The sequence below is a fragment of the Cervus elaphus genome, chromosome 12, assembly GCF_910594005.1.
Source record: "Cervus elaphus chromosome 12, mCerEla1.1, whole genome shotgun sequence".
Taxonomy (NCBI): Eukaryota; Metazoa; Chordata; class Mammalia; order Artiodactyla; family Cervidae; genus Cervus; species Cervus elaphus.
In genome coordinates this window covers 85991518-86015923 of record NC_057826.1, presented here as the reverse complement: position 1 = coordinate 86015923, position 24406 = coordinate 85991518, and the positions used below count along the sequence as shown (strand labels likewise).

Genomic DNA, 24406 nt, shown 5'->3' with positions numbered 1-24406 from the left:
GTTCTAGTTGCTCGTCCTTAACGTCAGGTCTGAGACCTTGTAAAACCATGAATGACTTCCTGAGACTTTCCTGGAGCAACAGGATTGATGCAGACCATGTCTTGGGGCTTCAGAAGAAGAAACTCATCTCTCCTAAATTATGCTGCTGTTCCCACAAAGTTCCTACCTCAAGCCTCATTCAGCCCACACTTAGGACCATCAAAGCCACCTGGTCAATGAGAGAAAGAGAGGCAGGGGTAGGCCACGTGCTTCACAGGAGAGAACCTGGGAGGCTTTCTGTGACCCAGGTATTCCTCCCAGATTTGCAGCTGTGAGGCTCAACTATTTAAGCCTATCAACACACACACAATGAAAAAGGACCTCAGAGGAAAAAGAAATCTTTTTCTTCCCAAGCCTGTTTTCCAAAGACGCAGTTAGTTACAACCATTAGGTCCAGTTTTTGAATCAATACTTTTCCAACAGGAAACACAGTAGAATAGCACTTATTTAAGAACCAGACCAGTTCTCATCAGTGTTCCAACAAAAAGATCACACTGTTGCTGTTACCTCTTTTCAATTCTTCATTGTGCAAATCAGAGAAACACCTCAGAATCAAGACAGATACTTCCTATATTAGAAGAACTATTACACACACTTAACCCTGAGTAAAGACACCCAGATTAAGAGCAAGACTGGTGATGTTAATAACAGGCATAAAATAGAATATTTCTAAGACCCCTTCTGCAAGAGCTCACATTCCGAAGGTCCAAGGATAAATCACTCATCTAAACCCCAAGTGGAATCTAAATCAAACCAGAACAACAACAAACAACTAGCACTTTGCCCCGCACGGTCAGCATGATGCTTTCAGGAACACACAAATTATGGGCAAGTTAATCGTTTTTAAACCAGTCCTGCACTAAGGGATGCAGGATTACACCTGACCTGATTTTTCACATTTTCTCTAGCTACAGTCCTCTATAAGATGGGTATTTAACGATAGAAGGCTGTAGCTAAATTGTCTCCTCTGTTTTAAAAGTTTTTTTGGGGGGAGGAGGGGGGATGAAGGGTGACTCTTAACTCATCCAGCATTCCCTGGCACTGTCTCCATCAATCAGAATGTTCAATGAATCAAACTTCTGACCACACTGGACAGATGTTGGCTAAATTTAGCTTTGCATCAGCAAACACTCCGGCTCAGAATAGCTCAGGGAGCTCTCATCTTACCCTTAGACAGTGATTCTTCTAAGACTGTTTTTCCACGGCAGGCCAAGGCAGGCCAAGGGGCACACCACGTGCTCTCTTAACGACCATTGTTAAGAGACTGGCCCAAGGTAGAGAGAACCTGATGGGCCACAGCAAAACCATTTATCCCCAGTTCTCCACGGCGGGAACACGAAGTTAGCTGTAGATCACATTTCCCATGTTACAAGCAGTTTGCAGTAATGGCCTGACATGCTCTATGGTCCTTGAACCACATCCCATATTACTCAGCCATCTAAGTCTAGCTTCCCTGAATCTCCTGCTTCTCTGAACTAGATGTGGCCAAGTTCTATAAATAGACAGCAAGCAGACGTGGTTCTGTCAATCTTCTCATATTCTGGCAGGATAACATACTTTAAAATTATAAAAATATCTATGTCTTCATCACTCTAAAGTTATTACATAATATATGATTTTCTCAGGAAAAAAAAAAGTTTATTATTGTCTCTCCCTACCTCCCAACACTCACAGACCTTAAAACTTTGCAATCATAGCCATCAAAATATCAAATGAAAATCCAAACCAAACCTAAGGGCCCAGTTTGTGCCAGATGCTGTGTTACACAAATAGAAAAATGTTTAAGGGGGAAAAAAGCCGAGGCTCTTGTTTTAAATCACAGATGGGCAGTTCATAATAACTTGTGGTGGCATGTACATAGGTCACTTTGGAGAGTCTGCAATTTCTATTGCACTATTAGCTCATGATCATGCTTCTTAAAAGGGCCTTTAGTAGTTACTACTGTACACTTTAATCTCACATGTCACCCAGAAGGGGCCAATACCCCTAGATAGCTGAGACCTTGAAAACATAATATTATACACATGAATAGATTTAAAACAGTGAGTTTGACGAACAGATTATTGCTATTTATGCCTAATCCAAAGAAGGAAGGCTCCCCCTGCCCCCGCCCACATCCTCTACTAAAAAACAACAAAATCACAAAAATACACATAAGCAGGGTTTACAAATAAATCACATTTTAATCACCTGGCTTTGTTTAAGCCACAAGATCAAGTTCACAGCTTTTTATAGTCTGTTTTCCCAAACCATGTGACCTAAAGTGTTCTCTGAAACCTTTCAGATTTTAAGAAAAACTTGTTCCACCTTTCATTTTGCAACCCCAGAGCTGACTTTCCTTACATTCCCCCTCAATGGCCAAGGCAGTCACCTCAAAGAAACAGTGCTGGAATGGTGGTAAACTACAGTTTCAAAGACCCTCAGAATAGTTAAAGAAAAAGAAAAAAGTTATCAAGGAAGACAGCCGCCAATGTTCCCTCGAATGGCTCTCCCTCAACACCCCACTCGCTGAAACCTTCCATCCTGTGGCCGCTCTGGCCAGGACCCTGGAGCATTCCGTTCCTTCTGCCATCTGTAGCAGGTTCTGCAGTGCTGAAAAGGTGTTGCACAGACAGGTCTGAAATTTGTTTCTGCTGGTGACCTATGGGGTTCACACCCACACCAGGCCAGTAGCAGGTCTCAGCCCGTGTGCCGAGACAGCTGGGAGCCACGGCAGGCTGAAGGCTCATGACGTGCATTACGCAGTCCCTAAACAAACAGAAATAAGGGTTTCATTTCTGCATTTCCCACTCTTCTGGGAACTTTCCCCCTTGGAGATCAGTGTCCCTGCAGCCCAACTCCTCAGCCCTGGAAGTAACACAGGTACTGAGGGATTCACTGCCTAGCGTTCTGCATGCCTTCCCACCAAGTCCCACTTAAGTGTTCCTTTCTGGCAGTGATCTCTGGCGTTCAGAGAGAGAAGAGGAAACTCCCCTTGTTCTGAGGGTATCAACTGTGACAACACATCTCCGCCATCTCAAGTAGCAAACTCTAAGAAAGAAAAGTTTCTACATGGTCATACTAATGCAAAATTCTCAGGCTAGGATCATACTGATTCAATGGCCTATACAGGGAATTCCTTAAGTTTCTCTTACCCATGCCCCACCCCCACCCCTGCCCACAACTTGGTAGAGAAGGGTTTATTTTTATCCCCACCAGAGTAGAAAACCTTTGCATCATTTATTATAGTCTAAAAATTCACACTGGTTTCTCAATACTTTCTACCAAGAGGTCAGATTACTGTATTTCAAATGAAATGCCCAGATGCTTTTTAAGCTAGAGACTAACCCGAGGGCCAGTGGCTGACCCATAATCTGTACTACATCACAGATTAAACCTGCAGTTTTTTCCTTTCGTGCCACCAAAAGCATCAAACCTCCAGCAGCAAGCTCCTTCAAAGAGAAAACCAGAAAACTCCTGATCTGCAGGGATCAACATGAACACAGGGAATGCTCCTCAAAAGACTGACCAGGAAAGCTGGGTGGTGGTTTTTCTTCTTTAACTAGGGCAAATCACACAGGCCTTTGAGGCTTACCCCACTCCCGTTCCTAGAACAAAAAAAAATGTTATTTGAAAATTCCTCACTCCCTTCCAATATACTGAGGGAGAAGAGATTTCTGCTTTACCCTCTACTAAAAACTAAAATTAACGGGACCCTGTAAACAAGTCAGGCAGCCAACATGATGCTGGTAAGCTCAGCAAAAGATGACTGGGTTGAAGAGAGAAGAATCTCAGGGAGAGAGCGCTAGGGTCTTAGTTAGGCCAGCCCTAGCATGAATGGTTTAGTGCTCTTCATCAGATGAAAGGCCTTCAATTTCATCTCTGTCTCCCCCAATTGCCATCCAGAAGGCTTTGGCCACCTGTGGAGAGAAGCAAGCAACAGATTTTAGGGAACACCTAAACTTCAGCTCGTTTCATGTCACACACAGAACTGATTAAGACTTAAAATTCTACACCGTGCCCTTCAGTGCTCTGGCAACATCTATCAAACCCCCTGAGCACCCTGATCCACGACTTCTATTCCTAGACTTTATACTGAGGATATAATCAGAACTGTATACATAGGAGACGTATAGGGATATGAACTTCACTACGAAAAAAAAGGCACGTGACTGAAATGTGCAAAGGGGAAGTGGATAAGTAAGTTATGACACAGTCATACAGTGGGATACCATAAACCATATACACTTCTTGCCAGGAACATGTGTTGGTAATAACCAAACAAAATAACTCAAGAGTCTTCCAGCCTAACAGCTAGGAAGGCAAACATTCTGAGCTTCAATGTTCCACGTCACTCAACATACATTGGAAAATCCTGGCCTGATGGCAGCAACTCAATATTCAATTAATCATAAGTGAATATCCAACAGAAACTTCACAGTAAGACACTTTAGAAGTAAACAAGTGTGACATATAATTCTTACAGCACTGGACCTGCAGTAAGTATGTAAATACCTGACTAATTTTCTCACCTTTTCTGCATGCATCTTTCTTTGCTCGTGAGGAAGCGTCGCAGCCTTGTCTAGGGGGAAAATATATCTTAAGAAATTCATCTAATCGCACAGGAGAATCTGGAGTGCATAGATGTTCTAACACTAGAAGATGGGAGATGGGTTGCAAAAACACATGTTTATGGTGGAGTCATTACAGCTGTTAGATAGTTTAAGTCTTCCAAATCTTCCAGATGGGAATGATGTGAGTAAATTGGTAGGGATCTTACTGATTCCATGTTAATGAGACAGACTGAAACAAACAGGCAAGAGAAGAAGGGAAAGGAAAAAGAAAAAGAATGAAAAAAGAGGAGAATTTTCCTAAAGAAACTTTTACCAACAGAGGATGGCACAGTCCCACAGTATCTACATTTCTCAGATGAGGCCAAAGCATGGAATGCTATTAGCAGTTACAAAGTAAAATCCTACTAGATAAGACAGAGGAGCATCACTACAGAAACCTGTAAGACCCAATGGATCCAATTACCTTTCATTTCTTTTAACTTTGAAAACAGTCTTTCAAAATTCTCCAAATCTCCTCCGCCTGTAGTAAGACTGGCAAGTTCTTGAATGTCCAGGTCTAACATGGGATCTGCAATAAGGATTTGCCACACAGTATTTATGTATGTGCTAAATACCCAGAATCCTATAGCAATGAGTCTGGCTTGGACGCAAGTCACCACTGAACGAGGGCCCAGCACGGGCCAGCTATACACCTCCTGGTGCTGTATCCTGCCTGGCTGCTAGCGGGCCCTCACAGATGAACAGGGACTCGTTTTATCCTTGACATAACTGCAATGAGGCACAGAATTCTGTTTCTACCTTTCCTGAGAAAACTAGAGTACAAAGAGAAGTGATCTTACTCTGGGTCACAGCTAGTAAGTGTGACCTTGGGGTCAGATTTATGCATGTATGCATGCTCGGTCCTGACTCTTTGTGATCTGCAGCCTGCCAGGCTCCTCTGTCCATGGGATTTTCCAGGCAAGAATACTAGAATGGGCTGCCATTTCCTCTTCCAGGGGATCTTCCCAACCCAAGGATCAAACCCGCATCTCCCGCAGCTCCTGCATGGCAGGCAGATTCTTTACCGGTGAGCCACCTGGGAAGCCAGGATTCAGACTGACGTGTTTCCAATTTCTAAAGCCCACACCCTGTACTAAGATATGCAGATTCAATAAATGCCTGAAATTTATACCATACTTTACTGGACAACAACTATTTTCACATCTGTTACTGACAACCATATAAGGTGGTTAGGACAGATACCACCGTCCACAATTTACACATGAAGCAACCTGGGTTTAAAAATGAAATCTTCTAAAATTAGAGCTATTCAAAGGCAGAGCCAATCTAAATTCCTATTTTCTTACCACAAATCCTTTACTATTTCTGCATCAGCATGTGGTTTATCAAACTTTGTTTTTAGTCAGAATTCTCACTCAGCCTCCACTCCAGGCTGGCCACTTGTAGGATGTCTTCCCTGACCATCCCAACTCACAGGTCTCCTTCCTTAAGATTCATCCCACAGTCGGTGTTACAGAGCTGTCCTGGCACTGACACATACTCCTCTATTCTCACGGCCGTCCACCACTACTGTGACATTTACCACAGTGAGGGAGAAAGACAGCCTTGTCTCCCTCCACTGCTGAGCGCGTCAACTGACAATTCCATTTCATTTTCGCAACAGCACTGTGAGGAAAGATCTCTTACCCTTACTTTACAGAAGGGGAAACTAAGGAAAGCTGAACAACTTACTCCAGGCCATCTCACTACCAGTGGCAGAGCTGTGACTCACACCCAGCTGCCCAGGACTCCCAGTCCATGACTCTACCCGTTACATTACAAGGCCTGTCGCATTTTTTAGACTATCAGCCCCTTGAAGACAAGGATGATAACACTGTTCTTTGCATCTACTACAATACTATACAGATTATTTGATGTTAAAAATACTTTTGGTTAATAAACTTGTTTTCATTCAATGGGTGTGTTGTTGTGGCAGTTGCTATACAGGGCTAGAGACAAAAAATTTGTGATTTATCTGTATACATGTTAATTGAACTATGGATATGGTAGAATCACTTCATGCTGAAATACAGGTTTGGAAGAGGAGCTTAGATGGAACACTGAGGAATGGAGATATTTAAAGGCTGGGTAAGGGAGAGTACTCTTCCAAAGGAAGAGAAGGAATCATCAGAGAGGTACGAAGGAGACCAGGAGATGTGCTGGTTGAGTGAAGAGAAGCTAATGCTTCAGAAAGGGACTGATTCCTAACACCAAGTGCTGCCCTTGACCTCTTAGGTCAAGATGGGGACAGGAGGACATCAGTTAGATCAAGCGGCACAGAAGTTGCCGGTGAGCTGTTTTAGTGGAAAATGGGAACAAGAGCGAGATGAGAATGAGCTGGGGAATGGAAATAAGTAGAGAGAGGAGGAAGATGTGGGGGAGGGAAAGTGTTTTACTTTCGCTGGTTTGGTTTTGCCTTTTTTAAAGAAATCTGAAATAATTTTACTCTTACAAAAAAAGTTGCAAAAATAGTATAGAGCATTCCAATATGCCATTCCCCACCCTCCCTTAGTGGTAACATCTTACGTAACTATGGTACAAGTATAAACATCAAGAAGTTAATAGTGGAACAGTGCTACTAACCACATACTTCATTCAACCTTCATCAGTTTTTCCACTAGTATCTTTTTTCTGTTTCAGGATTCACTTCAGGGCTCTACACAGAACTAAGCCGTCAGACCCGCTTACTCTTCTCCCGTTCGTGATCGTTCCTGAGTCTTTGTCGTTCATGGTTTTGACACTTCTGCAGAGTACTGGCCAGTTATTTTGTGTAATGCCCCTTACTTTGGGTTTGTCTGATGTTTTCTTATGACTTATGGACCTTTGGCGGGAACACCACAGACGTGAGTACCCTTTCAGTGCATCATATTGAGAGGAGATGTCAATATGTCATTACTGGTGACGTAACCGTCACCCCTTAAAGGGGTACTTGCCAGGTTTTTCCAGTATAAGGTTACTATTCTCCCTTTGTAATAAGTAATTTGGAAAAGATATTTTTTGACTATGGAAATGTTGTGTTTCTTCTCAAATGTTCATCTACTAATTTCACCATCTATCAGTGGATCTTGCCTGCAATGACTATTACTGTAGAGTGTGGCTAAGGGTGATTTTCTATTTCCCTCATAATGTCTACATTTATCAACTGGAATTCTTCTAGGAGGAGTAGCAGCCCTTTCTTTTCCAGGTATGTATTTATTCAATTATTTATTTAAATTAGTATGGATTCATGGGTATACATTTTATTTTATAGATTACAGCCTAATACTAATGTTAATTTTTGTTGCTTGTCAAAATCTTCCAGCGTTAGCCATTGGAAATGCTTTCAGGTTGGTTCCTGTGACCTTTCAACACGCCCTCATCCTTTTTTGAGCATTTCCTTACTTTCTGGCTTCCCACATAGCTCAGTTAGTAAAGAATCCACCTGCAATGCAGGAGATCCCGGTTCGATTCCTGGGTCGGGAAGATCTGCTGGAGAAGGGATAGGCTAACCACTCCAGAATTCTAGGGCTTCTCCTGTGGCTCAGCTGGTAAAGAATCTGCCTGTAATGTGGGAGACTCAGGTTTGATCCCTGGGTTGGGAAGATCCCCTGGAGAAGGGAAAGGCTACCTACTCCAGTATTCTGGCCTGGAGAATTCCATGGACTATATAGTCCATGGGGTTGCAAAGAGTTGGACATGACTGAGTGACTTTCACTTCCACTTTACTTTCTGGCACCATGAGATGCTTCAGGTTCATCCTTCATTTTTCCTGCCCCAGCCCTGAATCACACACTTCTCCAAGTAGCCCTGGTATCTTTTCTTGGAGAATGGTATTTAGAAACCAAGATCTAAGTGCTAAGTGTCTCCACCACTATTAGAATAGTATTGCTTCTAGACCCTCCTAGTGGACAGAGCTAGGAAATATATGTGTGTATGTGTGTGTGCACTTACACATGCACACCTGCGTGTGTGCTAAGTCACTTCAGTCATGTCTGACACTTTGTAACCCTATGGACTGCAGTGAGCCAGGCTCCTCTGTCCTTAGGATTTCCCAGGCAAGAATACTGAAGTGGGTTGCCGTTCCCTTCTCCAGGGGATCTTCCTGACCCAGGGATAGAACTCAGATCTCTTATGTCTCCTGCATTGGCAAGCAGGTTCTTTCCCACTGCCGCCACCTGGGAAGCCCACACATGCATACACGTATCGTATTTATTTCTCCACTGCTCAAACTATATTTTAACAAACTAAGAGTTCATACTGATACCTTCAATTCTAGTTCAGTACCAAAGGATTTAACCCAGCCTTCACCTTTCCTTATTTGTAACTTCTTTCTCTGAGTGAGAAACCTAGCTCTCTTTCTCTATGCTATATTTTCTTATTCTTTCAACAATAATATATGTAAACTATATTTATCTTCAGAAGAATTCGTAAGAATCAAATTTATTAAGTAGAGTGTAGGATTTCTGTTCAGTTCTTTTAGTTTCTGGCTTATGGCATCCAGTCAGGACACCACTTCCCCGAGTTCTTTAGGTTAGTTCTTATCTTCCCATCTTCTTCTGTGTGGTCAATGGTTTGTTCTCATGGCAGAGACTTTAGTAGGTCTCAAAGCTAATATGAAGGGTTCAACTGAGAGGACAAGATTGAATAAACTGGAGAGAAATGAAGTTATACACAATTTTTGCTTCTTAATATGTTTCTATAACCAATTAGTTTTCTGTATGAATTAGTTTACAAACAGAAAAAAAGTTTTTTTAAGACTTATTATTGCACATGGGCCCTCCGTGGCATTAAAAGTAGTAGTGATGTGAGTAGTTTCCCAACAAAAGAACATTTATAGTTATTGTCAACTAAGCACCCTGGCTTTCTAGCTTTTTGGACAAACTGCTTTTCAGTTTCAGCTCCAAGACTTTCTTGGACAAGTTATTAAACTGCTCTGGGCCGCACCTTCATCTTTGTAAAATAACTTCTCTGCCAAACTTCATTACCAAATGAGAATGTGGACATAAAAGAACTTTAAAAGGATATGAGAGGGCTTATAAAACTACATTATTCTTGTTACCAATTCTGACTGCTGTAAAATACCATGAAAAAATGGTGGATGGAGATATAAAGCTGTTCACTACCTGGTTCTACCTACTTTAAGATAATCTTAATCGAGATTCTGCTGAGACAATCAGTGGTGCCCACAGATTTGTACTGTAATGTATTTACTCTCCCTGCTTTTTCTGACAGCCGTCCACAAGGCTCACATTCATTTGGGGTCACTACTGATGTCCTTGGACTTCCCTGGTGGCTCAGTGGTAAAGGATCCATTATAGGTGACAAAGGTTCGATCCCTAGGTACGGAAGATCCCCTGGAGAAGGAAATGGCAACCCACTCCAATACCCTTACCTGGGAAATCCCATGGAGCCTGGAGGGTTACAGTCCATGGGGTTGCAAGAGAGTCAGACACGACCTAGCAACTGAACAGTATCAATGGTCGATGTCCCTCCCTCATCCTCGTCTAAAGTCAGTTTCCCTCTGGATGATGTATGCCCCATGCGTGGGCTTGGCAAGCTCCACAGCGCTCTCACTTGGCAGCCACACGGCACTCACCCACGATGCTGTCGACCTGCACGTCTGCCGTGTCAGAAGCGGCCCCTCGATGGTCCGAGAGGGACTCGGTCCTCTCTGCTGCCGGCCCACAGGGCTGCTGTGGAGAAACACACACGAGCCACAGTCTAACCGGAGGCCGCTTCCGCGCTACCTCCAAAAAGGCGCACAGCCCACGCGCTGCTCAGCTGTAGAGAGGCAGGGAGAGGAGCTAGACACGAGGAGGGACGGAAGAAGGACCGAGGCCACATTATGTAAAAAGGGCCAAGGGTTCACTACTCTGGGGGTGTTTCTCCTCAAGGATAGAAAAGTGCTATGATTTTGCTTTTGACTATTAAAAACATATTGTTTGTTTTGTTTCAAATCATGTTTTACTCAAAACCTGAAAATGTACACAATCCTATCACAAAACAGCTCAGAGATGGAAGAAGGTGGTCCTGGGAAGACAATGTGGCGCTGCATGACGTGCGCATGATCCAGCATGCCGACCAAGGCGGACACGGACCACAGTCCCTGAGGACAGGGGGCTGGAGTCAGCCTGTTAAGCTCATTAAGGACAAGGACCTGCCTCAGACTGCAGAGTACAGAAGGAGTACTTAAAAGAACCATTACTTTATTTTATATTTGAAGATCTGGGGGGCAACTTCAGCCTCAAGGAAATTCTAGCATGTTTTTAAAAGCACTCTAGCAAAAACACACGGAAGAGCCCAAACTGTAAACGTCTTGAAAGGGCTTACTGCTTTAATACCAATCTAGCCTGCTCTTAACAGGCAGCAGGCTCCTTGGATCTATTCTGGGTATTCTCTGCCACTTCTTAATTGGAAAGGAAAAAATGGTGAATGGTGTAGAGATTCATAATGACGAGTAGAAATAAAAGCCAAAGCAGAGAAAAGATCCAGGAAAAATCTTTACCTCTGAGTGGCAGGTCTCTGCTGATCCAATGCTATGGTTTGCTCCAGTCAATGAGCTGAGAAGGTTAAGGCCTTGGTTCCTCTCTGAACAGAAAAAATACAATCAGTGAAATGTTTTATTTACATGTAAAGCTGTTAAAATGACTGTGATGATGAAATAACAGCTATTTCCTTGTTATGAAAGTTTTCACTATAAAAAATAGTTACTATTAATTACAAAATCCTCTAAATTCTGAATAACTTTGAAATCAAAGAGTATTAGTCCAGATCAAATATTTGGCAGGGCCGTTATAACAAAAGGCTGCTCAGTAGTTCTGTTTGCAAAGATTAACAGCACTGATATTTTAATAGCTACTATGAACTAATATTTCAGTGTCTAAATAATTAAAAAACATTAAAAAGAATCAATGTCAAAAAAAAAAAAAAGAATCAATGTCAAGGCATCATTACCAGATGAAAATGAACATTCATGCTTTTTTGAAATTAAGTTCTGTTTAATTCAGTTAAGGTTCCCAATACTTTCAGTATTTATATTTATTAGGTAGTGTTAGTCACTCAGTGGTGTCTGACTCTTTGCGACCCCATGGACTGTAGCCCACCAGGCTCCTCTGTCCATGGAATTCTCCAGGCAAGAATACTGGAGAGGATAGCCATTCTCTTCTCCAGGGGATCTTCCCGACCCAGAGATCAAACCAGCATCTCCTCCTGCATTGGCAGGTGTATTCTTTATCACTGAGCCATCAGGGAAGCCCAGGAAAATCCTTAGGATCAGGAAAACTGGAGGGAAAGCCAAACAACAACAATAAAAAGCCCCTGAAACAAAAACCCACTGCCTGAGAGTGGATGTGAAACCCATAATTTAAGAGTCTAGCAGCACAGAAGTCACAGAACTGCTCTCTCAAAAAGATGATTTCCTCCTCCTTCACTTTCCTCCCTGTGGCTTCCCTGGCTCCATTCTCAGCTCTCTTCAAACAACCTACAAACTTTCAAGGCCTTCTCCCCTACTGGGTGAAACCTGTCATCAGTCACACAGAGCACCACAGAAAGATAAGCACTTGCAGCTACTCGTCCCCCTTTTCACTTGGGGAGGTCTGCCTTGGAAACTGGGTTAAGCCTGACGGGCACGTGGAGTCTAGACCTGCAGCTTTTTCCAGGCTGACCTCTGAGCACGTGGGCAGGCACCTACCGACTGCATGCGGTTGTCTACCCGAGTCAGCACCTACGCTTTAAGGCGACAAAGGCACCAGGCGGTACCAAGAGCCTGCTGCCCTCCCTGCTCCACAACAAAAGGTGCACAGGTGCTCCTGGAGCCCCCCTCGCCCCTCAGCCACCTGCCCGCTTGGTGAGGAACTCTCCAGGCCCGACGCTTGGGTACGTCCCCTCCAAGAACCAGACACCAAGGTTTCATCAAGGCAGGCCACAGCGGCTCAGAGGCTGAGAAAAGCAGATCCATGTGATGTCCCACACTGATGGTTTCAGAGCCTGGGGGTGTTTGTTCAAACATCAACATAATTCTTTTTTGTGGCCAATGTGGTATAGACTCTAAAGCAGCTGAAAGTAGTTATGCACCACTCAGGGATTTTACATGTCATGAGGATACATGAGAATTCTTAAAAAATACTCCAGGTTCTTTGCACAAAAGGCATTATCTGAGTAACAGAGTACTGACGTAAGGCAGCCTTCACTTCCATTACTGGAAATCACTTGGACTTTGGGTAATTTTCAAATCAGTGCACAATTCTCTCCACATCCCAATTCCACAGCTTATGTTTTTCCTTTGTTGGGCATTACCTAAACTTGGCAGGCCAGACTGCAATCTGTGAAGAATAATATAATACAATGTCAGTTTAGACGTGCTATTTAGACCTAAACGCTCTATTTAAAATACCTCATTCTTTACAGTGGCTGCCTCCAAGGAAGGGATCTGGGATGGATAGGAGAGCAAGGGAATTGGCCTCATCACTGCATGCCGTAAACCTTTGTGTACCTTTTGACTTTTGTTCCATATTCATGTGTTTGCCTGTTTAAAGATAAAACTTTTAATGATTAAATGCTATGTGTGTTTAACCACCACCACAACAAAAAAACCCCTGACTGTCCCATTCTAATAATGAATAAAATTATGAAGAGAGTAAAAATAGGTGGGAAGAAGACAGGGCTAGTGGTCAAATAGGCTTGACCTACAAGTGTGACCTTGGACAAGTCAATCTTTCTGTATCTCAATTTTCTGATCTGTTTAAAAAAAAAAAAGCGTTGCTAGAATGGTTGTTAAGGCCCGTTCTGCTCTAGAGGTTTGTGATTTGATGAAGTAAAGTGGCATTCTTCAGCTTCTCTTGACAGTCAACTCTGAATTAGGTATTTTCAGTTACTTCATAGAAAAATAAGAACCAAAAATTCCAAAATCCTTTTAAGATCTATAGATGATCATGAATTTATAATCAGGTTTCAGGCTAATGAAAGCTGGAAGAACTCTGGCTCAGTATTTTCTTATAAACAATAGAGAATTTGGCCAACTAACATGAGTTCACTATGTTCCATTGCTTATATTTTAAGGAAGTTAGAGACAAAAATTTTCACAATTAGAAAAGCACGTTAATGTTGCTCAAAAACCTGGATATTTTAAACACCCATGGTTTTAAAGAAACTTTCCATTTTTCCCAAGTTCAATGTTTAGCAAAACTCTACCCATGTGCACCCACTGTAAAACTACTGTTCTAACAGGCAAGAATCACCTAAATCTTGTCTTGTTTGCCAGATTTTTCTCCCCAGGATTCGGGGCATGGAAATGTCATCCCTGTTAAGAATTTATTCTTTCAGCTGATAGCTGTTGAAACTAGCTTTAGCATCTCTGGTTTTACTGATGCCACAAAATACCAGACTAAGAAGGAATAAATCTGTCTACTCAACTGATTCTTCTGGAACTTCAGAGCTACAGAAATGGGAAGTTGTTAAGTGATGTAAATTAAATTCTTCTAGAAGGAATAGTAAGTATGTTAAACTCCGGTCCTAAAAACACTAATTCAGTACTGGTCATCTGCATAGAATTCCTCAAGGAAATGTCAGAAACAAAACCATAGCATCTAGAATAAAGATTAGAAATGGAAAATTCAAGCCTTGTGGAAATATATGAAATTATTTGGATATCTCTTTATAAATCTAAAGGCACACTGTTATTTATCTTCTACAAATTTTTTTAAATTTATTTATTTTTAATTTAAGGATAACTGCTTTACAGTATTGCGTTGGTTTCTGTCAAATATCAACATGAATCGAGGTTTTATCTTTTTTTTTTAACAGAGTAAACTATAACTCAAAGCGATTAGGTAACTTCTTCAAAGTCACACAACTAGAACCTGAATGTGAAATTCAGAACTCTCTGATTCTAATTAATTCCAGTTTTAGGGCTTCCCTGGTGGCTCAGTGGAAGGCACAGTTTGATCCCTGATCCGTGAATATCCCACAGGCAGGGGAAGACTAAGCCACAACTACAACTACCACAACTACTGAGCCTGTGCTCTGGAGCCCGGGGGGGCGGCAACTACTGAGCCCACGCACCCCACCTAGTGAAAGCCTGTATGCCCTACACCCATTGCTCCGCAACAAGAGAAGCCCTGCAATGAGAAGCCCATGCACTGCAACTAGAGAGTAGGCCCTGCTCGCTGCAACTAAAGAAAGCCCACACAGCAACGAAGATCCAGCACAGCCAAACATAGATAAGTAAAACTATTTTTAAAAATCTCCATCCTAATTAATTTCCATTAAGCCCAAAGGTATCATATAAAGAGCAAAGAGGCATTAAATGTTTAATATACAAATACTAAATATGACACTACAAATATTGAATATGATGACACAAACTTGGATCAAGTGCAAAAAGATATCCTTTTATTCACATATAGTTCTCTTTTTTGTCTGTAATCCTTTATTATATCCCTGGTTTAGGCTGATTTCAACTGAAATAAGATGAACAGCTGAGAACTGAATAATTAATTACACGCCACTTCAGTGCCTCTCACTAACTTATCCTAGCCCAGCCCCCATAACTCCTGGAGGCACTGGTCACATAAAACCAGTGACAGACAGGTGGTTAGCCCCAGTGTCCCTTCACTGTGCCTTCAAGGATATGTAGACAAGGGTTTCTCAAATTCACCACTTCTGACACTTGAGTGTGTTATGGGGGCGTCCTGTACATCCCCACCTATACTAACAAGTACCTGTGGCGCTGCCAAATGTCCCCAGGGTGGGGGCAAAACTACCTTGAATTAAGAACCACTGATATAAATCTAATTAGGACAGGAAATTTGGGCCTAAAATGCTCAGGTTTTAAGTCATTTCTTGCAAGGATTTTTCAATGGAAAAGTAATAAAAGCACTCAGGAGTCAATCTTTATATCCTGTCAGCATTACAAACATCCTCTCCCTACAATGGGAAACTTCTCTGAATGATTTCAGCTCCTCAGTGCCATCTGCCTTGTAGTCCTTACTGTGGTAGCATAAACACCTATCTTGAGTCTATCTGCTGTTAGAAACTCCTTGCAGACACAGACAGGAGTTCAGGGTTCTTCCACCTTGCAGAGCCCACAGACAGTGCTAAGCCTACAAGGGGGGATGCTGAGCTATCCGCTGACAGCCTGACATGCTGTTAGACAGAGGCTGCAAGCATGACAGAAGGTTTTATACTTCAAATTCATATGTATTGCTCACAATATTTGAATTTCCATGACTGCACCCCCAAAATGTCTTAGATGATATGTTATATATTTTCTGTGTTCATATTTTAGCTTTTATTCCTTTCTTTATGTTTTTGGCTGTATCACATGGCATGTGAGATCTTAGTTCCTTGACCAGGGATCAAACCTGCACCTCCTGCATTGGAAGCACAGTCTTAACCACTGGACCACCAGGGAAATCCCCAGCTTTTATTTCTTTAAAGCACCAATTATTTGGCATCATCTCATCACACAAAGTTCAAGTTTTCTTGTATTTTAAGTCTTCTTTACATCCCCTTTCTCTCCCCACAAAATGTTTTCTTTTCTACCCATGTGATAAGATGATCAAATTTACCATAACCATAACTAAGATACCTCAACTTATACACAGAAGATGCATATATTTTTAAATAATATTTTTAAAACATACCATACTATTTGCATAAAAACTGTTATGCAAATACAGTACTCCATCCAAAATGATTTCACTAGTATTAGGAAAGTAAGCATACACTTTTATCTCACATTCCACTTCTGTTTTGACAAATGGAAATGACATGTTCTTAATATCACAAAAGAATCAGAATTGACTTATTCTCTTTTTCTAAACTACTGCTTGAAAAGGGTAAAATTATAAAGTATATTATTAAAGACAGCACATCTTTAGAAAAATAGGCTTAAGCACTAAATCTGGCTCCATCACCAGCTTTGAATTCAGAAAAGTCAATCTCTGACACCTGTGACACATGCTCACAAGTGAAGAACTGTCTCTGCCAATACCTGAACATGTAATAAGCGTGACCAGAAAAAAACCACCCTATATTTTTTTGCCTTTTATCCTGATTGTAAATATGTTCTTTGTAGAAAATTTGTAAAATAGAGAAAAGCATAAGGAAGAAAACTAAATAACCAAAGATACCAGTTAACTTCAGCATATGCCCTTCTATTCTTTTTTCCTGTGCATGCATACACACAAATTCTTAATAAACTGAATTAAATATCAGAATGTTTTTTTCCAAAGTTGTAAAGGAAAGCTTTATACTAATTCCAAAAGTGGTTCTACTGTGAGTCCCTTCTCCAGAGCCTAAAGCACACTCTTGAAAATCCTCAAAGGAATGTTTAGAATCAAGTTAAAAAAAAAAAAATTCAGAACCAGTGTGGGGATTAATGAGAGCAAATGAAACAAACAAAAAGATGACTTTTCTTATGTGGCTCATAACCATCTCTAAAAATAATTCCAAAGAATGACTACAAAAATGTTTTGCAAGGGGGTCACAGGAGGAAGCCTGAAGTGCCTTCGTGGTGACTAATCTGAAGAGATTTCCCACCATTTATTTGCCTATGGACAATTTTGGGGGTGATTTTTTAAGAACAAAATCTCATTATTTTACTCATACATTTACTGCCTTCCATCTTCTCTAATTTGTCACAATTCTTCCTTCCCCTTTTGCTCTTACAACACAATCTCCTCCACCAAATTATGCATTCTACCTAAAAATCAATGTATTAATACATCACATTTTATTTTTGACCACAACATTCACAGTGAGAGTACTGACAGATTATTCAAATCATTTTTTTCAGTTCCACAATATTAGGTGCTGGAATAAAAAAGAGGAACAACTCATTCTGTCTCAAGGAACTCAGTTCCACAGAATATTAGGTTGATATAATTCTACTCTATCCTAGAGGTTAGGTAAGTGGAGTCCAGCAACATGATGCCATTTTCCCAAAATCACCCAGGCAGAGACAGACCCCATTAGAATCCTCTTCATTAACCATTCTTCCATTCACTAATTTGATGTTATTTTGTTTTCTGTAACATTAAATTCAATTTTTAATCATCATTTTTTCAACTTTTAGAAAAAAATTATGTTAAAGGTACTAGCCATCTGCTTTCTCAGGAGAGTAACCCAGGTATCAGGCAGCCAGAGAGACCTTATGTTTTGGTTCTCAATTATTGACACTGCTCTGTACATCAGTTGCAAAGGATGCCTTAAAAATGGACTGGGATTTCTGCCATGGTATCTTGTTACCAAGTACATTCCGGAGAACATACATTAATAGATGACCAATCTTTTTATTTATAATGGGAAAACACAGAAAACCATATGAAAGGATTGTTTCTAACATTAAAATTCCACTTAATCTTTACCCACTTGCATCACTGGATAGTCAATATTATAATACACTGAAAGTAAATTTTCAGAGCTTCTAAATCCAATCTCCACAATTACTGCTTACCACTGGGAGATAACTGTTACAACCCTGTAATATTTATTTAGTCTAATCCCTCCTTCACTGATTAGGAACAGTAAAAGATCACAGGATTTCCCTTCCTAGCCCATCCCTCAGTGGTGGTATTTATAAAACACCAAAAAAACAAAAATAAACAAACAAAAACCCACTGAACACCCAAGAGCCAACTAAATCCTCTGTGGTACCAGCGGTCAGGTAACAAAGCCTGCAATTGGTGGTGGTGGGGGGGTTGAGGGTAACATTAAACTGACACTCTAAACAAGGACACTACACATAATGCTACTTTCCTATGCGAAACAAGTGACAGCTTCACCTGAAACAAAACAAAACTCATCAGGCTTCTACTAACCATCTTCTTTTCCTTGAAATTAAAACCAAGTCGTAACAGTAAATAATCTGCCTGCAATGCAGGAGATCCAGTTTCAATCCCTGGGTCAGGAAGATCCTCTGGAGAAGGAAGTGGCAACCCACTCCAGTAGTCTTGCCTGGAGAATTTCATGGACAGAGGAGCCTGGTGGGCAATAGTCCACAGGGTTGCAAAGAGTCAGACATGACTGAATGACTAACACTTCACTTTCCCAAGTTCAAGGCATAGTACTGAGCAAGATGCCTTGATCATCCAAAGATGACAAAGGAGTCTGTCACTAGGTTTCCTGGTGCACCAGGCAAATGGAAAGAGAAGACAGCTACACCGGAGACTAAAAACGGAGGTGGGAGTGGGGGGGAATCAACTTTAAAAATCTGTCACATCTGGCATAAAGCACTGCCCCCAGTCAGTTCTCTTTCATGATAACAAGAGGACATTATCCAACTATAAAAAACCCCCAAATGCTAAGTCTCCACAGCCAGAAGCTGGCTCTCACAGGAGCGGAGGGTAACAAGTAGGCAGCTGAGATTTTACTGACATCCCTTTTCTTAAACCAATTTTCAAGTAGAGTAAATGGAAGGCAAGACAGTACGGGGAGTATTATACAAGGTGAGCAAATTGACATGGATAGAGACATCTAAAAAACCCTACCAAGGTGTACAGGCACTTCTAACAACTTCATTTCCTGGACCATTTGAAGGCTTTAATGCATACAGTGCAAACTCTGATCTCTCTAGAAGTTTGACCTTTACAGTGAACACAGTGACATCTGGGAATTTGCTCCAAGGACAGCATATTAAAAAGCAGAGACATTATTTTGCCAACAAAGGTCCGTCTAGTCAAAGCTATGGTTTTTCCAGTAGTCATGTACGATGTGACAGTTGGAATATAAAGAAAACTGAGTGCCGAAGAAATGATGCTTTTGAACCGTGGTGTTGGAGAGGACTCTTGAGAGTCCCTTGGACTGCTAGGAGATCCCACCAGTCCACCCTAAAGGAAATCAGTCCTGAGTGTTCACTGGAATGACTGATGCTGAAACTCCAATACTCTGGCCACCTGCTGTGAAGAGCTGACTCATTGGAGAAGACCCTGAAGGTGGGAAAGATTGAAGGCGGGAGGAAAAGGGGACAACAGAGGATGAGATGGTTGGATGGCATCACCGACTCAAGGGACATGAGTTTGAGTAAACTCTGGGAGTTGATGACGGACAGAGAGGCCTGGCATGCTGCAGTCCATGGGGTCACAAAGAGTCGGACATGACTGAGCGACTGAGCTGAACTGAACTGAAGAGTTTAGTATGTACCACCTGATCGTTCAGCTTACTGTTTCTCAGCTGCTTTCATCATGGCCCCTTAAGGAAAAACTTGTTTCCTTCTCTACTTGTAACCAACACTTCTGACATCAGATGTATGGTTTTTTCCCACACAAAGCAACTCTCCAGTTCTTAGAGGACACCAACCACATATCCTACAATTTAATGCAATTCTGACACTACCCCCCATAGTTAGTGCAGAACTGCCTGCCAAGGGGCTCAGCTCCTCATGAACCCCTCCTCAGGTTTGATAATTTGCTAGAATGCCTCACAGAACTCAGGAAAACAGTTTACCTACTAGATTACCAATTCATTATAAAAGAATGTAACTCAGGAACACCCAGATGGAAGAGATGCATAGAGCAAAGTTTTCAGGCATGCCACCCTCCCAGCACCTCAATGTGTTAACCAATCTGGAAACTGACCGTTGGTGATTAACAACCTCTAGCCCTTCTCCCCAACTCAGAGGTTGGGGGTGGGGTCGAAAGTTCCAACCACCTAATCATGCGGTTGTTTCCCCTGATAACCAGTCTCCCATTCTCAGGGGCTTTCCAAAACTCATTCTATTAACATAAACTCCAGTGTGGTTTAAAGGGGTCTGTTATTGAATTCACAGAAGATACTATTTTCACCTGGATTGCTCTGGAATTATTTCGGGAGCCAGGACAAAACCCAAATATTAATTTATTGTAATATTTGGAGCTCTGTGCCAGGAATTGGGTACAAAGACACGCCCCCTCAGGGCCTTTCTAGACATTTGTTTCCTAATCATAATATACCCTCCCCACTGAACTATTAATATTACAGATACACTATATCTATGCTTATACATTTTATGCATATCTGTGCTTTATACATAAAAAATAAATTATATACACTACCATATGTAAAACAGATAGCCAACGGGAATTTGTCATATGACTCAGGAAACTCAAACTGGGGCTCTGTAACAAGGGGGCAGGGGGGTGAGGGATGGAGGGGTGGGAGTGAGGTTTAAGAGAGGGGACATACATATACGTATGGCTGATTCATGTTGATGTATGGCAGAAGTCAACACAATTGACCAGTTGTAAAGCAATTATCCTTCAATTTAAAATAAATAAATTTTTTTTTAAAAGTATGAAGCTTTCACTTATGAAACAAGACATTGGTAGGGCCAAGAATATGAAACCAGGTTATTATAAGTTAGCCCAGAAATTTTACCTCTATATCAAGAAGATTTAGAAATCTCTCTCTAGAATAACAATTTGTCTACAACTGTAGTACCATAATTTAACCTGTTTCCTTTTACAATGTGAAATTAAGTAACAAATTACATTAACTGAGCACCTACTACGTACAAATAAACCTTAACTCAAACTAAAGAGAATAACCCGTGGTGACTCTGAAGTGAAATAATTTAAAATAAACTATCTTTCATTAGGCCTAACAGGACAGTTATTACAGTAACTATCCAGAAGCCTTACTGGTATTTTGGATTAAGTGCAGAACAATGGGATAAAGTTAGTATCAACACCACATCAGACAACCTTTTTAAAAGGATTTATTTAAAATGCAGTCAGTAAAAAAGGTCCAAAAACTCAGGTATGATCATTACTTCTTGCCTGTCTCATTAAATATCTTACTCACGGCAGCAGAACACCTCAGCCTGAGAGAGTTCTGTGGGGAATGAACTCATCTGACTGCCAATAATTTCCCATGCAGCCTGGGTAAATTATTTAACTCCTCTGTGTTCATTTCTCTCATCAGCCAAAAATGCAGATCTACACACTGTAATCCCCTGGAGAAGGGAATGGAAACCCACTCCAGTACTCTTGCCTGGAAAATTCCCAACCTGGTGGGCCACAGTGCACGGGGTCGCAAAGAGTCGGACACTACTGAGCAAATGACACACACAGAGACACACACAGTAATGGAAAAACACAACACTCCTGGGTTAGGAGACCTGCCCTGCTGTCCCACCTTAGCTACTGATTCACTGTGTGGATGTGGGCAAGTCACCTCTCTTCCCTGAGGCCTCGTTTTTCTGCATCTATGAAAGGAAGACATCACGCCAGAGGCATGCATAGCGATTCTATGTTCTAAACGCTTCCCCTGGCTAATTCATATACACTAGCATACTAAACAAAACAGTGTCCCTTATTAAATTATATAAAATTCAACAATATGCAATCTGTACAGCCAGTACAAGACTTGATAGAAAAAAATACTTCATAGAAAATATTGGGAAGTAAATGATTGTTCTCCAAAAGAAAAGTCTTAAAGGTTTAGGCCAAGAGCCTTCCTAACCTGAATCAGGCACAACTGTCATTCAAAAGAATTCACTGCAGTCCCTTCTGAATCATTTCTCTTTTCTGCCTGGATCATCTCTTAGTGGAATGTACTCCATAAATTACCTCCTAGGATTTGGGAAATCAAGTCCCCATGTACCCTATGCATACCCTACACTACATATTCCAATTAAATCCCTTCTCAGCTTTGGTTTTTCCAAACTCATTACTTTAGACAATCTCCATTCTTCCCCTCCCCTTAATCATTTCAACAGCTCTGAGTTAAATCACTTCCATTAGAACTTTCTTCACCTCCAAGGAGGACAAGGAAGAAGAGTGATCAAAATGAAAGCCAGTAAAATAGGGAGATGTGGGGAAAATACATTAGAGAAAAAATTTTCACCACTGTTCTCAGTTCTATGTCACAAAGTAAAATATCCTTTCCCCAAACTACCAGACTAAGATATTCTATCTTCTGAGAATTAACAGGCCAGTTCTCTGATTTCTCTATGCAATTGATTGCTTCTAGGCATACTGCTTCATAAAATACTGAAGTATCTATTATTAGAAGCATTCAACCAAAAACGGTGGACAATCATCTGGCAGGGATGCTATAGAAACCATACCTGTACTGCATAGAACAGACTAGCTCAAAAGTTCCTATCAGTTTTCCATCCAAATGCATTCGAGAGATATGCCACCTATCAATCAACTGGGTAATACTGGCTTACTAGTTAAAATGAATATCAATGGGAGCCAGGCAAACACCTCGAGAAGACGTGTGTCGTATCTAATATACAGTCCCCTACTCCCACTGGGTCACTGGATTGAATTACTTCTAAAACTGCCTCTAAATATAAAACCCTACTGATACTCTCACACAGTCTATATTTGAAGGCCAAGCATCTGATACTTTGCTGCCATCATCCAACATATCATCCAACCATTCCCCTTTCAGTTCAGTTCAGTTCAGTTGCTCAGTCGTGTCCGACTCTTTGCAACCCCATGAACCGCAGCAAGCCAGGCCTCCCTGTCCATCATCAACTCCCGGAGTCCACCCAAACCCATGTCCATCGAGTCGGTGATGCCATCCAACCATCTCATCCTCTGTCGCCCCCTTCTCCTCCTGCCCTCAATCTTTCCCAGCATCAGGGTCTTTTCCAATGAGTCAACTCTTTGCATCAGGTGGCCAAAATATTGGAGTTTCAGCTTCAGCATCAGTCCTTCCAATGAACACCCAGGACTGATCTCCTTTAGGATGGACTGGTTGGATCTCCTTGCACTACAAGGGACTCTCAAGAGTCTTCTCCAACACCACAGTTCAAAAGCATCAATTTTTCGGTGCTCAGCTTTCTTTATAGTCCAACTCTCACATCTATACATGACCACTGGAAAAAACCACAGCCTTGACTAGATGGACCTTTGTTGACAAAGTAATGTCTCTGCTTTTTAATATGCTGTCTAGGTTGGTCATAATTTTCCTTCCAAGGAGTAAGTGTTTTTTAATTTCATGGCTGCAATCACCATCTCCAGTGATTTTGGAGCCCCCAAAAATAGTCTGCCGCTGTTTCCACTGTTTCCCCATCTGTTTGCCATGAAGTGATGGGACCAGATGCCATGATCTTAGTTTTCTGAATGCTGAGCTTTAAGCCAACTTTTTCACTATCTTCTTTCACTTTCATCAAGAGGCTCTTTAGTTCTTCTTCACTTTCTGCCATAAGGGTGGTGTCATCTGCATATCTGAGGTTATTGATATTTCTCCCAGCGATCTTGATTCCAGCTTGTGCTTCCTCCAGCCCAGCGCTTCTCATGATGTACTATGTATATAAGTTAAATAAGCAGGGTGACAATACACAGCCTTGACGTACTCCTTTTCCTATTTGGAACCAGTCTGTTGTTCCATGTTCAGTTCTAACTGTTGCTTCCTGACCTACATACAGGTTTCTCAACAGGCGGGTCAGGTGGTCTGGTATTCCCATCTCTTTCAGAATTTTCCACATTTTATTGTGATCCATACACTCAAAGGCTTTGGCATAGTCAATAAAGCAGAAATAGATGTTTTTTTTGGAACTCTCTTGCTTTTTTGATGATCCAGCGGATGTCGGCAATTTGATCTCTGGTTCCTCTGCCTTTTCTAAAACCAGCTTGAACATCTGGAAGTTCACAGTTCACATATTGCTGAAGCCTGGCTTGGAGAATTTTAAGCATCACTTTACTAGCATGTGAGATGAGTGCAATTGTGCAGTAGTTTGAGCACTCTTTGGCATTGCCTTTCTTTGTGATTGGAATGAAAACTGACCTTTTTCCAGTCCTGTGGCCACTGCTAAGTTTTCCAAATTTGCTGGCATTTTGAGTGTAGCACTTTCACAGCATCAT

At 41.5% G+C, this 24406-nt stretch overlaps 1 protein-coding gene across 2 annotated transcripts in view; it reads right to left on the bottom strand.

The window, feature by feature from the left end:
* Positions 1-2197: 2197 nt before the first annotated feature.
* The window catches only part of AAGAB (alpha and gamma adaptin binding protein), a 73190-nt gene continuing 50981 nt past the window's right edge, over positions 2198-24406 (bottom strand). The window contains exons 6-10 of one of the 2 annotated variants that reach the window (XM_043919838.1): positions 11116-11198; positions 10207-10303; positions 5056-5160; positions 4551-4600; positions 2198-3938 (exon numbers count right to left, since the gene is read on the bottom strand). In XM_043919838.1, coding sequence (XP_043775773.1) covers positions 3861-3938; positions 4551-4600; positions 5056-5160; positions 10207-10303; positions 11116-11198 — 413 coding nt within the window. In that variant the 3' untranslated portion in view covers positions 2198-3860. The remainder of the gene's footprint in view (positions 3939-4550; positions 4601-5055; positions 5161-10206; positions 10304-11115; positions 11199-24406) is intronic. The other variant, XM_043919839.1, reaches the window with a different exon arrangement.